The 18130-nt window shown below is 35.3% G+C and overlaps 2 protein-coding genes across 2 annotated transcripts in view; both read left to right on the top strand.

Annotated features, from left to right (window-relative positions):
- Window positions 1-1881: 1881 nt before the first annotated feature.
- Window positions 1882-3727, top strand: LOC127880097 (uncharacterized). Its single transcript, XM_052427327.1, has 2 exons — window positions 1882-2691; window positions 3537-3727. Exons 1-2 carry the CDS (start codon window positions 1883-1885, stop codon window positions 3559-3561), a joined length of 834 nt encoding a protein of 277 aa, XP_052283287.1. The 5' UTR covers window position 1882; the 3' UTR covers window positions 3562-3727.
- A 3593-nt stretch (window positions 3728-7320) lies between these two features.
- LOC127877001 (potassium voltage-gated channel subfamily A member 10-like) overlaps window positions 7321-18130 on the top strand; it is a 34417-nt gene continuing 23607 nt past the window's right edge. The window contains exon 1 of the mRNA XM_052422567.1: window positions 7321-7454. Coding sequence (XP_052278527.1) covers window positions 7321-7454 — 134 coding nt within the window. The remainder of the gene's footprint in view (window positions 7455-18130) is intronic.

The raw sequence follows: 18130 nt of genomic DNA, 5'->3' as shown, positions 1-18130 counted from the left end.
ACCGCCTGCCCCACGCAGTTTGACTGACCCATTAAGGACCGGCTTGCCCTTGGTGCTCAGCTGGTCATACACGCGACTGGACACTATCGTTCTCGCAGCACCGGTGTCGGCGGTGAAAGTCACTGGTGTCTCCCGTATCCACTCTCTGATAAAAACGCCAGTGGTCAGCCCTCTTCCTCCCTTCATTCCCGTACTTGGTACTTCCTTCTCAGAATCGCTTACCCCAGTATGATGATGCTTGCCCTTTAATTCAACGTGACTAATACATTTTCGGGTAAATTCCAATCAATGATTTAAACAAACAAAAAACGCCACTAGAAAAAAAAGATCGCGGTGGAAAACTAGCATACCCCTCTGATGGTGGGAAAAGTCTGGACCTCTTAGAAGGCATATTATTTGCTTCGTTTCAGCCAATGGTATCGTGTTGTGTTTGTGAACGGCGAGTGTTGTTACATTGAGATATTTAAAACAAACCATCTACTATCGACTTCGTACAAGTTGAAGAAAAATAGCTTTAGTCATGTTCGTTTGACTCGTGCAATGTCTCACATAGTTCCGCATGGTTTCTGATTCTATATCCGATTGTGAAATATGCTGCATATTTAGTTCTGGTATGTATTCTATATATTAGTGAAAGTGTATCTAGTTTATACCAAAGTGACTTTAAATTTGCAATGACAGTGGTTACCCACCTGGTAAGCCATACTTTTTCCCACTATTGCTATTTATAATACATTCAATGATAGCATAGTCATTTGAGAATGATCTGTCTTTTCACCAATATTTCAAGACTCCAAGGCTCAGCAGAGTACAATATACTTTCTAGATAAATTACCATGGCCTCTTTTGACAGCCATTCATAAGCTTCAGTCTCCAGGAAGGCACTTGAAAAGTTCAAACCTCCCAGACATGAGATACCTTTTTTGAACATCCGAATGAAAACCCCAAATGGAAAACCATAATAGACAAAGCCATCAAACAATATTGGCATCAGAAGTGGTCTAAAGAAATTGATCATAAATCTACACTTAAGTGCATACAAGTACAGGACAACCCTACAAAAGTAGCCCATTACATCTGGAGGTCGGTTCTCCCAGTGGAGCATGATGTTCGAAAAGCAGAGATCAAGGCAAGAGTAATAACAGGAACATATATCTTCCAATCCAATACAGCCCAATATAACAAAGTCAAGGTCAGTCCAACATGTCTGATGTGTGGAAATGGTGATGAGACACTGCAACACTTCCTGCTTGACTGCGAAAAACTTGAAGGAACGCGAAAAATTGGAACCAAAATGTTAGCTGAAATCATAAAAGAGATCCATCCCCTTGGGCTCTTACTATTCAACACCAGGGAGGACCTTACCCAACTTATTATGGACTGCTCCCACAAAAATATTAAACGTATCATACAACTACCCATGGATGCGGCTACAACTCCGTATAGAAAGAGCTAGCCAATGCTACACAATAAAAGAGTGCAATTGCTTACACCTGGCCCCTTTGTTAACCCCACTAGATAAGACAGACATAAAATGTCAAGCGTTTATAACTTTTTACTTACTTTTAAATAATGCTACGCGACTGAATATTTCAGGCTAAATGATATATTTATCCCTATACCGTAATAAACCTGTATTAAGCCGCAGTTTAAACCAATGCTGAGACACGGTCTTCTGATTTAAGTGCTGTATATAATGTAAAAAGGCATTGTGAAAAATTCAATGTGTTTGTGTGCATCCACTATTGGATCTAAACGTGAAATTGGATTTAACCCTATCTTGGCTGGACTACCTGCCAGGAGTGCCTCAATCAGATTGGGGGAAACTACACGACAGAACAGAACAGAATTCTTCGACATAGGACGTGCGCTGTGTGTGGTTATGTTCGGATTATTTTATAAAACTGTGCTTTCAAGACTAACGTACAAGACTTTTGGAGACAAAGAAAAGGAAAGGTTACATTCACCACATTTGTCTTCATTTAGAGTCGTCACAACACCAAGTAAACCCGTCGCTGTTGATCCCTCTACTGCAAATCGATATCTAAGGATATTAAAAGGAACAGGACGATACAATTTGAATAGCAAGAACGGGAATCGTGGATCGTGGTCGGAGTATGGGCAGGATAAGCGGGTCGATGACCTACTTAAGCAGCGCCGCGACGGCTTCTTTGTCGAGTTGGGTGGCTTCAACGGGGAAACATCGTCAAATACGCTCTTCTTTGAGAAGCACAGAGGCTGGTCCGGCATTTTTATTGAGGCCGATCCTACTTCGTACGGCACCATGGTAACAAAGGACCGGAAATGCTTCATGTTGAACAGCTGCGTCAGCAACAAACTTCGTGCCATGGACTTCACCATTGCAGATCAGTACACGAGCTCGAACGTTTCCATGACGGATGAGCATCGGAAGCGCATCCCCAATGTCGAATCAAAAGCCGTCATTACGGTGCAGTGCTACTCTTTCCAGGATATCATGGCGGCGCTTGGTCGCGACCATGTGGACTACTTTTCTCTTGACGTCGAAGGAGGGGAAATTCAAATTTTGGAATCAATCGATTGGCCAAAAATTACAATTGATGTGTTTTCAATTGAAACATTCCAATTTAGAAACGAAATAGTGGCCGTCATGCGCAGTAAGGGTTACGAAACAATTGGCAAGTTTAACTTCGATGACTTCTTTGTGAAAAGGTTGGTTCCTGATCTTTGCTTATGTCACAATGATTTACTGAATGATGCAATAATGTGCGTCTAATTGATGTGCTTCGCATCTTTAAAAGTTTATAATGTTTACACATTACAACTTTCAGTGGTATGAAACTATAGCTAGACACCAATTATCAACAAGAGCTTTATGCTCATTATAATTTCAAGGATTTAAAGTGATTGTCGTTTCCAGAATATTTAGACATGCTTAAAAAGGTCAATTTTGATATCGAAAATTGCAATAAACATATCCGACCCGGTAAACACTACGTTATTGAAACGACATCACTTTGTATACATGTATTTAATTTCTTTAATTGCATTCCTCATACTATATCGTGTGCCATAGGGCATATCCTCAGGGCGAATTTAAGTTAATGATCAGGCTTAAAGCAAGTATATGCGATCTTATGACATTAACGTTGATGAATTAAAATTAGACTATTTCAGAGGAAGTAGGTACATAAAAAACGGAAATAGAGTTGTATTCAATTGAAAATATTTTTCTACTGTACCATAAAACTCTTTCAGGTCTACCAGACATGTGTATAGTTGGGAAATACCCATTAGTATGTGGCGATTTGTTTCAATGGCACATAGGCAGGATTTATGTTCTGGAACAAAACAAAACTCTGACAAATTAAGGGATGACAATATTTCATTCATGATAAAAAAATACAAACATGTTGAGAAGTGTGCTCGTGATAACCTTTTTGTCCACGTATAAAACGGCTCACGTAGCACAAGCGTTCATGACACAAAGTCTGATACGCATATGTTTAATTTTCAAACAATTTAACATTTACGGATGTTTTATTTACATTTTTTAGAACAAATGCCAACAACACAGTGTGAAAGAACCAGATATAACAGTGACGGAATCTAAGACATGGGTTTCTACATTGGCCAGATCGACACATCTTTCCTTATATGCAGTTCTTCGACGAAAAGAGACACAGACATACTCCGAACTGACAGGAGTACAAAGCGAACTTTTTTTCATCATATTATACCGACGATTAAAAATGTATCACTACTAATTACTAGTGATGGCATCGAATACCTATATCGGTATTCGAATATTCGCAAATCCATTCAATCGAATATTTGAATATTCGCATAAAACGGCTGAATTGATTGAACTTCTATTTCTCAGATTCGTATCCGGTAGGGATAATCAATATTAATTGATACAGAAAATTGAATATACAATTGTGGTGTTGAGAAATAGGAAGAAAATGTAGCTGAATTGTAAAATCAAACTTTTAAAAAGCCTATTTAGACGAAATATATCAGATAAGAGTGAAACTTGTTCTGTGTTAACCTCCATTGTTTTGTAAGCTATATCCGTTTGCTGAATACGAGGCTGTTTATTAACGTTGCTATCGAATAAGTGTGTCGCTATCGGTTAATACTAACTATGACCGATACTGTAATCGGGCACATATAGAAGGAAAACATCATGTCAAAGAATGTTATTTAATTTTTAGATCTTAAAGTAACGATAGTATGCACGTGTATATAAAGAAACATACTAAAGTAACATTACTACTCAAAATCAACGAAAAGTTCGTACAATTGTTCGTAAAATAAACTAAACCAGTTAAAATCAGTGTTCCTTATTGCAATTACCGAAATTTCAACGCCAGATGTTGTCTGGTAAAATAGATGATTGTAGATACAAAATGCTCGTTTTTATTATTGTTTTGCATATCTATTCATACGACACATGAACACTAAAATGGTGTTCGTGTGTCGTATGAATAGATATATTCGCGGGAATTAATTGTGGCCACAAATGAATAAAAACGAGCATTTTGTATCTACAAAAATCTATGTAATCATACCACATATAGCGTTGAAATTTTGGCTATTGCTATAAGGAATACTGATTGTTAAGGTGTTAACTTTGTTTTACGAAATACTTAACGAAATCTTCGTTGATTTTGAGCGTTATAGAGACTTTAATAAGGCATGCACAGTACACCAAATATTCAAGAACAAATATAAGGAACACATAATGTTATAGAATTTTATTTTTATTTGAAATTTTAAAATAACGATATCATGTACGTTTATAAAAAGAAACATTTTAATGCCTTTTTAAACTGTGATCACAGAAACTTAATTTTTAGTCGCCAGTCAATTGAAGCCCTTAATTGGCACCTAATTGAAAAAAAAAAGAATTTGTTAATAAATGTTCATTTTGGGATATAATTTTAACAAGACCAAATAAGAAACTGTTTTTTTAATATTATTATTATTATTATAATATTATAAGTCAGTCAGTCAGTCAGTCAGTCAGTCAGTCAGTCAGTCAGTCAGTCAGTCAGTCAGTCAGTCAGTCAGTCAGTCAGTCAGTCAGTCAGTCAGTCAGTCAGTCAGTCAGTCAGTCAGTCAGTCAGTCAGTCAGTCAGTCAGTCAGTCAGTCAGTCAGTCAGTCAGTCAGTCAGTCAGTCAGTCAGTCAGTCAGTCAGTCAGTCAGTCAGTCAGTCAGTCAGTCAGTCAGTCAGTCAGTCAGTCAGTCAGTCAGTCAGTCAGTCAGTCAGTCAGTCAGTCAGTCAGTCAGTCAGTCAGTCAGTCAGTCAGTCAGTCAGTCAGTCAGTCAGTCAGTCAGTCAGTCAGTCAGTCAGTCAGTCAGTCAGTCAGTCAGTCAGTCAGTCAGTCAGTCAGTCAGTCAGTCAGTCAGTCAGTCAGTCAGTCAGTCAGTCAGTCAGTCAGCCAGCCAGCCAACCAGCCAGCCAGCCAACCAGCCAGCCAGCCAGACAGTCAGCCAGTCAGTCAGTCAGTCAGTCAGTCAGTCAGCCAGTCAGCCAGTCATTCAGCCAGTCAGTCCTCTGGGTCATAAAGAAGTGTTTGCGTGTGTTGACTGCATGTATTCATTAAACGAAATCATTCAACCATTCAGTTCATTTTACAGTATGCTGTATTTCGCTCTAGATATGAAGTGTTGATCGGCATTAATATGTTTTCCATATTCACATGTATTGAGTTCTGCTTGGGGACGTTTTGAGATCGTATCGCAAAAAATCACGTTTACGAAATTGTTGTACACCATTATTGGCCAGGAAATTCTGAATGGTTGCTTAACCTTTTTTATAGCCTTTTATATTTACATTCGATTCAAATGAATAAAATATCTGGGGTTGAGTGTGACACCTTTTCTAAAAAACAAACACTAATAAAAACCAACGCTATCGAATAAACGAACCACAAATACAAGCGTAGACGCTTATTATCTGTGATTTTAACTGTTAGTACAATATGGAAAGGGGGTTTGTTCCGATATAAAAGGGGGTTTATTCCGCATTATGCAAAACTATTGAGGGTGTTACTTCCGCGTATGCAAAATGTGAAAATGGGGTTTCTTCCGCTATGCTGTTTTTAGGGAAGGGTGTTTCTTCCGGAGGGTGTTTGTTCCGTACACCAACGCTGATACGGGCCGCAGTTTGACACGAAGAACGTCACATCAAACCCAATAAGTAAGCGGCTCGCAGGTCATTTAATATAAGGGCAATTATGTTTGAAGAAAAATGCGAATATGCGAATATCAATTCTGATATTCGAATACTGGCAATTCAATCGAATATTCGAATATTCGAATAATTTTGCCATCACTACTAATTACCACATATACATGTGCAGCGGGGAATCTTTCTGTTGCTCTTTGAGTGGTCACTGAAGCTACATTACTCCAGAAACCGGATTGTCTCAATACTTCAATATATTTTGTATTATAAACTTCCTAGACTCACAAACGTAAGGACGATTTTGTCGGCGTAGCTGTTTAATGTCACATTTGACCTTTCATGACCTTCACAGAGAGCCAAACGAATGTGAAAGAAATTTCCCACCTGTAGGTCCGAATGAATTAAATCAAATTTTACATTGGCAAATTTATAGAAAGCCCCATTAAACATTGACCACACTTCGAAATAGATATAATACGTTGAACGCATTCACGATTCCCAACAGCCTTCTTTGTAGAGGCGTTGCTTGTGTTTCTCGACCGTGTAAGATCAATAATTAGAACATCGCCATCTATTATTAGGAAAACATATTCTGGGAAAAGATTAAATAATAGTTTAAAAACGTTAATTTAAAATCAGTTATATTCAATCCATTATGTATTTTCCGTATTTTATTTGACATTTGTCGTGATTCTGTAAATAAATAGCGAATGAAAACGTGTATAATTAACGTTTAACGCGATCATGAGTGTTAAGAAAACGAATTATTTCGAACCTGCCATTTGTAGACTATAAATAGCGAGCATGGTATATATAAGCAGCATAAAATCTGATGAATTCTTTGAACTCGGTCAGCAGCTGGAGCGTGCGCGAGGCGAGAGTCACCCACAGAAGATTCTCTCACCTGTACATATTTCCTTATAGAGGGGAACTTCTGCGGGCGGCTCTGCTAATCCAGCTAAATCCGTCGTCGTCGAGCCGGACGTCTTCTACACTGCTAGGTTCGCTGTCTTCTCCAAGATGCAGCGGACTTGTCACACGCTGTTTAAAGTCGATAGTTCGCTTGCCCGGACCTGCCAGAGGTCCCGTATGAAGAGGGCCGGGAACAGCGGGCCTACCAGTGTGAAGGTCATACGGGGCGGACATGGGGCTGCTTTGGGGGTCTCTGCAGTCCCAAGCACATCGAGGGGGTGGCCTTAGAGAGGGACCCCTGGGCGGCGGTACTCAGTACGCTCAACGCACTGGGAAGAATCGCCTCGGGGATGATGACGGCGGCCGGTGACAACTAGAGTGGCCATAAAGGCAGAGCTGTGCGCTGCAGTCCCTTGGCGGTGCTGCGTCAAGACATGAATTTGTCTTGAAATTGTCTACCAGTGCACATTAAGGTCTCATTGGCCACCGTGCACTGGTCTATTTGGATCTAAATTATATCTTTCGCGAATACCCGGGCAGTCGGGGTAAATGTGACATACTTTGGCTCAAAATTAATATTTTTCCCCTTAAAGGTCACAGTGGCAGGTCCAGCTAAAATTACCCCGTGAAGAGGCACGCATGGACCTGTAAATAAACTCTGAATAACACATACTTGAATTCTTTGAAACTCGCTCTAGAGCGCGTGCTTACTCATTTTGCATATTTAATAAACTTTTCAAACAGACATTACTGAGCCACATCAGTGCACATACTTTAATTGATGATTCATTCTTTGTTGGATATTGATTGATGTTTTCAATACAATTAGATCATATCGCGGAGATTTAGTTAACCTTACCATGTGTTCATGGGCGAACTCACGTATTCAAGTGCTCTTTCGACACGGGTCCGGCTATGTGCTCATACCTTCTTTCGATAATCATCATGAAATTATTGGTGTACTAAACAAACATGCCTAAGCTCATTGAATTAGAGAAAAATAATATTCAAAAGGGATAAAATTATATGTTTATGCATATGGGCATGTGAAATCACGTACGTGCACATAACATCATTAACTTAGGTAAGGAAACAACGAACTATAAAGTTGGTTATGATATACATGTGTTATTAAAGAGCATGGTGTAATTAAAGGGCATATGCCAAGTTTTGAATATATCTGCTGAAACGTAATGTTAAAATCCCAAAAACGTTTTACTGTAAAAGAACGTTTTTTTACGATAATTGGTACAGAAAATAAACGCCGAATATCTTTTAAAAGATATATTTCTTTGTTATTATATCTGCATTTGCCAACGTTTTTTCTTTTGATTGACAGATATCCAATTGTAATGTTATTTTGTATTCCAACGGGGATGGTTGATACTATGTTTTTATTAGGGATGGCAACGGTTTCTTAAATTTAATATTCGGTTACTCTTAAGAAAACATAATACAGGATCAAATCGTTAGTTTTATTTAACTTCATTTCAGTGTATTGGCTTATCCGCTTATCGTATCGCAAATTATCGTGATGACCCATGCGGATCAAATGCGATTAGAGTTGTAAACTATCGGGGTGCAGATGATTAATGAACGGGTTTTATTGTGCCAGTGTGTTGACGACAATTGCTTGATAAAATCAATAAAGCTGGACACTGTGATTACACCCGATCGCTGTTATTTTAACAACTATTGCAAACTTAAACACCCTTATAAAGACATTGAGTATAAATAGACCTTAACAACAGAGGTTAGGAAACCATAATGCCCATTGCAAAATATATTTACGCTAATTGACAATTGTTATTAATCAGCAAACTGTTAATGCAAACAAACAAAAACATGCACGTAATTCTTAAAGGATAATGAGTGTTAATAAAACACAACGTAATTCGAATTCTGCACTAGCTTTTATTGGTCAAGGTGTAGAACAATAATTATGTGTAAATGACATGAAGGTAATATTACAACAGAGAAACATCACAGTTCACCGACAAGCATGTGAACAATGTCGGAAGTCACTTTCAGAAATGACTAAGTATTGGATTCCAAATGTATATTCCCAATTTAAAGGACCAACACAATTTGTAAAAAACAGTATTTAATTGATAACATGGTTTCAGTAATTAGGTAACAAGACAATCAACAAGACAGATAACCGGTTAACCGCTCGAATATCGAAACAGATTAACCGGTTACAGATTTGCTTAGGTTTGCCATCCCTAATCTATTACTTTTTCGAACTCTTTCAGGAATGACGACGGCATTGCCCTCCCTTTGTTGGTCATATAACACGTTTTTTGGGACACATATTATTTGTAGATAATATGGTCTGTCCGTCGCTGATTGCGTCTCTTAGATCACCACGTACGTGCAAAGCTCGATGGCAATGAAACTTACAAAATATCAAAATTCAAATCAGGGCTTCCGCTTTGTCATTTTAAAATAACTTTGCAAAGCAGTATCTGAACGTATTATTATATTCCTGTACTATGCGTTTAACTTGAATACGGTTTATGATCTTTTGTTTTCATTGTGTATGGGTCATGTGTTAGTTATTCACTGTGTTGTGCTATCGAAAACAACGTCACTGTCTTGAAAGATGATATTTAATGAAGTCTCTCACCATCACATTTTTCCATTACAGAAAACTTGTAACAGACTGAATATTATATGAGTGGTTCATTTGAACGATTTTGTTAGTGCGACATTGTTATCCGAATTAGAGTTAGATTTTATATTAAGGAACATATAACGGTTTGTAAGCAATACCTATCAACGTATGCCGACTCGTCAGCCAGTTGCGTCTCTCGCCACTAAACATTTTGCGTTAATAAAAGCAATTCAACTTATTTGAATCAGACATAAGCATTCAGGGGTTGATTAAAACGGTCTACAGATACAGAAGTTATTGAAAGCATGAAACTGCTTTATTATATACATATGTATTACATAGTGTACTATATATAGACAATGCATGGTTGGTAACGAGATTATTCGTAATCTAGAAAAAGCAAGTACGGCATTCTTAAGCGAGCCCTATTACTTTTTTGGGTCGAATCGGATAAACTTTCTCAAACTGTATTCGCTTTATTCCGCCTCTTTACCTTTTTAATGAATAGGAACATTTTAAATTAATGAAAATTACTCTAATCATGACATACATGTAAGCTACAGGTACTCCCATTGATGGGGCTTAATTATTGGCAAATATATATTTGGCGTTAATGATACTGTATGGGTATTGGTATTTGAATCAACAGCCTGATCAAAGTTACGTTTAAAACTTGTTTAGAACAAATAGTATGACGAATCTAGTTTTTGAGAAGTATTTGAGGGTCATATCAGCATTTCAAATGGACCATTTACGTGTCAATGCTTCTTAACAAAGTGATTATGACTTTTGTTAACAACATATGCTGATATTAAACAAGAAAAGCGCAAATGATGACATTCAATATTGTTCATCCATTTTCTTACAAGTTTAAGCTTTAAGCTATATATTTATGATTTCAGTGATTTTTAACAGCAAAACCATATTACAGTTAGTCCCCAATCATGCAGAATTTGGTGAAAAGTAAATGCTCATGGAATGACGTCTCTTTTTATTTTCACATTAAATTATGATTTTTGTTAAGAAAAGTTAAATAATTCATATGTAAATAAGATATACGTATTCTACTATGTTCACATTATGGTATACTCTTATTCGTTCCGGTTGTTTTGAAATGACTAACAAGCTAATACAAGAGAAAAGATGGGTGTGAACTTACCGAACGAGGCTGTCAGAACGATGGCCAAGAGAGCAGCGTTACCCTCATGGTGGACAGTATTTACCTCCTTGTTGCAAGTGTCGTCTTTTGTTTCCGGCTTCATAAAGGTAAATGCTCAATAAGCAGTATATATTGCATATTTGCATTTTATACATGTTGAATCGTCGAAATAGATTGCAATTATTGGCGTTGAAAATAAATAAGGAAAATCAATTCTAAAAGAGTATTATAATGGTCAATATTTCAAAGCGCATAAGCCATTCAATGCTTTAATGTTTAAAAAATAATAAGTTGTTTATTTGAGTACTAGTATGTGTGTCTCATTTTACAAGAGAATGTATTTTTAACGAGGTTTGGTGATCAAATGTATCAACTCAATAACGGTTTACTCAATTAGAGTTTTCAATAGTACCGCATATGCTGTAGGATTTACGCAAACCTTAGCAGACGATTTTACCCCGCAATAAAGACATAGTGTAAAAAAAACAACCGTAGGACAAAAGAACACTTAGCCAAAAATTATATGTTGTTGGTGTCCATCAACATCTTCCAAACAATCTTGTACATAGGTCGTGTAAATTTTCATAAGATTTTATCTCACGTTAATATGGTTATTAACTTACATTACATTAACAAATCTCCTCACAGCATTGTGTTTTTTTATAATAAAAAGTTATAATAAGTTCAAGATAATATGATCGACTTAAGCAAAAACAAAGGATTGACAATAAAAACTTAAAAACCGAAAAGGTTTAGGACTGGCACAAAATATTAATGTTGGTCGATTGAGTGGAATGAATCAATTTTGTATTTTACGGCTTCAGTTTGATATATTTATTTCCATGTTACTGAATATATGTTTCGAAAGTTAAACGCGGAAAATGTTGATGAAAAGCAAGGATGAGAAACTCATCTGCGAAAGAGACACATTTCTGACTTGGGCATCATTCCCCCAACCAAGAATTAATACGGTATATGTTAGTATGTATAATGCTCAATGATACATAGTGCATTTTTTTGCACTTGTGACTTGAAGGTTATAAAGATAGTCTTGTGCAAGCAATGTTTTTAAATCGATATCCCGAAGGTAAATAACTTAATAAATTCCGAATATACTAGTATTTATTAATTAAATTTCGACATACGCGCTCAAGCATTTTCAAGTTAAATAATAGTTTTTTGATATATGATCTAAATAATCAAAGCACCAATACGCTACACAAATAAACATAAAGTGTTAACCCGTTAAGCCAGAAGTCCTCTGACGTGGATGACAAAAAACAGGCCAATGTCGTCTTTTTATTCCTTAATTACGCATGTTTAAAAGTGGTTTATTTTTTGCAGATGTACTTTATAAGGACTCTTTTTATGCCCCGGATCGAATGATCGGGGGTATATTGTTTATGGCTTGTCTGTCTGTCTGTCTGTCTGTCTGTCTGTCATTGTATGTGTGTGTCTGTCCAAAACTTTAACCTTGGTCATAGCTTTTGCAATATTGAAGATAGCAAGGTGATAATTGGCATGCCTGTGTCTCTCATGGAGCTGCACATTGTGAGTGGTGAAAGGTCAAGGTCAAGGTAAAAGGTCAAATATATGGCTTAAAAGCGCAGTAGGGGGGCATTGTGTTTCACAAACATAGCTCTTGTTTGGTAAATATAAATATAAATAATAGCCATCTCATTATCTCAAAATGATCTATCTAATATGAGTTAAATAAGTAGTTAGACCCTTGAAGTAGTGTACGAGGATAAATCTGTTTCTTTACCTGACCTCAGTTTGATGTTTTTGCTACTTGAATTTAATACGTACTTGAACACACTGGTTGTTAAAAACGAAACACGATTTCAAAACAAAACGAAGACTATAATAAACCATACCAGGATTCACCCACGGATCTAAATATGTTTTTATCCTGAAGATTTCAATTATTGTGATACATATTTTGGACACAGGACTTAAGATGTTTACTTGCAATAAAGAATGATCACACGTGACCATTATCTTTATCTGTCATGTCAAAAGTTATTTGACCAAACATGTCGCTTAAGTATTAAAGTGTATTAAATAGCATTCTAGCTGAAATATAAAGAATGCAAAAATCTCTTTGCACCAGCTTGTGTATATTACTAAAAATGTGGATTTGGTTTTAAGAAAACCTTGCTTAAAAAACATGATTTTACCATAATTTTAAAGTTGATGTTGTTTTTTAAACTTCTAGATTTGTCGTTTACTTTACTACTTCCTTTTATTTAAAATGTGTAATATTTTTACAAATCAATATGTGTTACATTTATTAGAATTAATACCAGCCAGCCTTATCTTATCCTGTAACCGACTGAAGATATTTGAAAGATCAGTGCAAGGAGATCATTTAATCATTACTACAAGTGGGTTGAACATCCTGGAAGGACCATTTGATAGTATATCATAGCAACGGGGGTTAAAAGTAAAGAAAAATTGCGTCTTTAGCTGCACCATCAGCAGAGAAACCCTTATTATAAATTGCAAGCTTTAATTTATGGAAATATGGCGGTCATTTAGTTATGGAAAGGAATCGGTTGCGCTAAGAAAAATGAGACATAAGACAAATGTACTAGACAAGACATACGTGCACATAACAAACCGCACAAACAAGAACAAATATAGGGTTTCCGCCTTGGAACGGTCTTATGGAGCTCCAAAACCTCACACTTAGCTCAACGCATTTCACATATTTTGCATATTTACACAATAAAAAATTCGGAAAACATTATACGACGAAACCACGAAAAAATCAATCAATCAGGGGTCTCCGCATTAGAAAGGTTAATGTAGGCTTAAACTGGTTTAAATTAAAGGAGCTCCAAGCCTCACACTTGGTCCAGAAGTATTCAGCGAACATATAATGGTCCATAAACCTAACAGCATTTCATTAGCATTTAAAGTAAATTGCAATAAAAGGGCAGATAGTTCAATTTAACTACTTATACTTAATGACTATATACAGGCTACAGCACCAGAACCGTAACTTTTTGAGGCACGATGAAATGAATAGAAAATGAATACCATCTACATTTCGTCCTTATCAAAAAGATTTAGAGACCAACATCTAGTATTTACATTTAGATCATCGACGTGCAATGCAGATAGAAGCCGCTATACGACCAAATAACAAAGCTTGGATCTGAATGCCTTTCTTTTGTCACACAAAATAGCACACTTAAATAGTTTCAAATTAGTTAAATTGTCTTAAATGCCATTGCAAATGTCATCGTAAACACGTTCTCATCCTCTCCATCTTTTGCCCCTCCAGATCAATACGGGACTGAACAATAAACAATACAGCTGCTTCGCCCTGGTCCTAAAACCAGGTGAAGTATACATGTAACATCCTCCATCCTCGTTTAGACAAGTGGAAAGTTTTGCAAGTCATTGCTGTCAGACAAACAGACCTTGCTGGCTGATTGGAGAAACACATCTCTCAAGTGTGATGTCTAGGTCAAATACAATTGGCGAAATCAAACACAATTTGGTGAAGGATGGACATACTGGGAAACATCCTGTTTACATCCTGTTTATATTTATATACATTCGATAACTTACGAGATAACCAATGTCTTATTCAGTTTAATGTAGGTTTGCAAGCTAAGACCGCGGATCTCTCGATCACCGATCATTCACATTATATGAGTTCGTTCCCCTTAAAAAGCATACCACTTATACGAGATAATCAGTGTTTTCAATCAGTCCGGTACAGTCCGATAACATCGCGGATTTCTCGATCACCACTTTTTATATTTAATGAAATGCAACGGTCATTAATTTGACCTCACTTAGGACGCAAGTGGTTCATCAATTTGTCAATTAAAAAAACACGGATATGTAAAGTTTTTTTAACCATTTAACGTGAAAAAGATATGATCTTTTGTTTATGATTTTGATTTGTATGATCTGTACCGACATCTGTATCCGTGAAATATTTGATTTATTTGTATTATCCTAAATCAATTTAATATTACATTTGTTCATTAAGTTTTTTTATTGTTGACTAATGTATGTATGATGGTCAAGCTGTTGCCTTTACTTCAAGAAAGTCATTTTGGTACAGTTTTGTAAACTAATTTGACGTCAAAATAACGTCATTCATTCATAGCATATGCTTGGCTTTATGTAACGTTTGTAGGGATACAACAACTACAAACTTGTGGTCGTTATATGTTAATAATTTGAGAATGAATTATTCAAAATTTATGTAGTTACAGTGGTGAAAGCAATTTATAATTAGTAGTATATTACAATAAAGAGTAGACGGTCTTCATCTATGAGTAACATTAAGAAATACTTTCACTTTCAGGTGAAAATTCAAAACTGTGCCACAGAAAGTTACATCGGGTAAATGGGTATACCATAGAAATATTGAATGCGGAAGAACCAGTTCGGATGAATTATACGAATAATTACAACCACATTGTTAAGGTGTTCATGTTAGGTTATGGATAGTTTCTCAAAAACTAACTTCAAATGACGGTTTAATTGAGAAATAAAATCACATTTAAGACGCACACTTTTATTTTTCAGGGCTACACTGATACTAATTCAGAGCCGAATATAACGATATTATGACTTTTCAATAAATTAACACACTGACAAAAGAAACACGCCTTGATATGTTCAGTGCACGTTGGTATAGGTGATGGTAATTAAATAGGTTTAAATGACAATAAGCAGGTATAGTTAATGCAATTAATGTATAATTAATAATAATATAACAAATTATCATTTAAATAAATCCCGTTTGAGTTTGACAAGAATAAGTGTATGTGTGAACGTATGTTTGTGAAGTTCGAAATTTATCATGCCCTTCCGCACCTGAGGTTGTATTATATAACGACCTAATTTGCTTAAGGTAGCGCAACTGTGATGGTCACCTTTCCAAATATAATCTAATGTATTATTTTCTTTATCAGCATCATTTCACTAAACTACATGCAAATTTTTATGTAGGCTTTCCATGCTGTTTAAAAAAATATACTCACTATTTGATTATACATTTGCTATCCAATTACCTCCATGATTGTACAACATTCCCCAAAAGAATTACTTTTTATGATTTCTCCTGGACCAAATGGAAGCTTACTAAAATAAAGTTCTTTATTTTGGTTAAACCACCGATTGTTTACATGATCCTGCTTGAAATTTTTGCTGTTAATATTTGTTAGGTCAATAGAAAATTAGAAAAAACATATATTTATCTTTTAGTATTTTAATGGATTATTTAACACTATGATGTGTAAAAATATACGTTGTTCAGTATATAATTAATTTTCCAATGTGGCAATAATTTCTGTTTGAATATGTTTTTGTATAAAATGTATACTATTTAACTGAAATTTTCATATATACATTCATTTTGTTATTAATTTATTTTTTCAAGGATATTCAATCGTCTTATATTTTTATAGTTTTATATGCTACATGTATATGTCTGTCCAAAACATTGAAACGTCAGAATGTTATTTCATATGTATGCATATTTTTACTGATATAAATGTTTTTTCTGTTTGTTTTTTTATTATTTATCTGGCCTTCTGTTATCTTTTGCTAAATTGTGTTTATAGATTGTAATGTTGAAATGTGTTGTTAGGGGCAGCAACTAGCATTAACAAAATGCATAATTTCATTAAACACTTATTTTGCCTCTACGTTACTTTTTGTCATGGTGTAGTTTCAGTCATATTAAAAAGAACGCTGGACATTCACGTTTAACTGTTATATTGTGCTATACATTCTCTCAGCAAAATATTAAGACACAATATTCTTATGTTCTTGTTGTTTTCCACGCCAAAAATGTGTTAAAATGAAGGAATATTTGTGCAATATTGCATAAAATAATTTTCAATATTTTTTATTATCTATTAAAGTTTGTTTAATAATATTTGTTGCGGAAAGTCGCATTCTAGATTAAGGGCAGGCATAATTGCTGCACTAGCTTTTCGTATACAAAACCGTTTGCAGACTTTTAACGAGGATGTTTTAAACATTTTTTAAAACGCATGTTCTGTTTAGAGAGTAATGTGAATTTTATAATGAAACATCTATTGTGTTTTGCTTATATGTGTGGCACAAATAACATTTACGATGCTAACTCACGGACACAAATCGAAACTAACATACTGTGCGCGATGAGCACACGATTGCCTGTCAGTTTGTTCGAGTTTTTGATTAATCACAAATGCAAACTATAAAGTTGAAAATCATTGATTTGTTTTATGAAACGCATACTTATTTACAGACACGTCGATTGAGCTTTAAGCGACTACTTTATTCCATAATTATCCTAACAGACTAGCAACCCTTGAAGAAATAAGTGTATCCTAAAAAAATGGCGCTAACACAAATACAGTACAAACACAATTCTAATTTCCCCAAGAGTTTCAAAAATTGTGGACTTACACTTGTATAACCGTGTTGTTTATATTGCTTTATATAAAAATTGTGGTTGTGTTTTATCACCAATTACTTATATGTGTCTGTGTCTTTAATTGATTTCAAAAAATATTTACGATTTAATCAAAACCTTTTTGCAAGTATTATGACGGAAAAGAATTATCATATGCATCGACATTGTATTCATGTTGCATTAATCTATTTGGCATAAATACACTATATGCAATACTAATGGCACCTATTGTATATTGTATATAATGAGATCCGGGAAGTCAAGATACCGATCATGCAGCTACTATTGCACTTCATTTTGATAAAAATATCAAAGTCTAATTCATACGCAGACTGTGTATTATATTGTTTATTATGTCTACTGGAGAGAGTGCTAATTTGAAATTACATCTTATAGGAAATGCTTTCTTATATATGTTCAAACGTGTATACCTTTGAGTTTATAAAAAACACAACATTTTACCATTTCAGAAATGTTTTAATTCGTAACAAAGACATATAGTGTCGCCTGTAAACAAACACACGTGTAAACAAACTATATAAATCTCATTTAACATCAATTGACATGTATCTTTCAAAAACTCCAAATGCATACAATTAGTATTTTCAAGTGGAACTACGTCTTTTAACAATGTATCGCCCGATATAATAATGTACAAACAATACGTACAACACAAAACCTTACGACAAGAAACTCATGCGAGCTAATTCATACTCTTTTATATGTTTGCTAATTACATTCACATTAAAATCAAGCAATAAGCTTCTCATTCCGAATGTAAACAAATGCATATTTTATCACCATGTTAGTGTTTATGTGTTTATACA

Source organism: Dreissena polymorpha, chromosome 4 (genome assembly GCF_020536995.1).
Source record: "Dreissena polymorpha isolate Duluth1 chromosome 4, UMN_Dpol_1.0, whole genome shotgun sequence".
In the NCBI taxonomy this organism is placed as follows: domain Eukaryota; kingdom Metazoa; phylum Mollusca; class Bivalvia; order Myida; family Dreissenidae; genus Dreissena; species Dreissena polymorpha.
Note: the sequence above shows the minus strand (reverse complement) of the source record. Positions and strands in the feature narration are given on the sequence as shown.

Excerpts from the sequence above, each read along its gene's own strand:
- LOC127880097 (XM_052427327.1), top strand. The coding sequence starts at position 1,883 with ATGTTCGGATTATTTTATAAAACTGTGCTTTCAAGACTAACGTACAAG. Across the intron at positions 2,692-3,536 it reads GATGACTTCTTTGTGAAAAG|AACAAATGCCAACAACACAG; the intron begins GTTGGTTCCTGA and ends TACATTTTTTAG.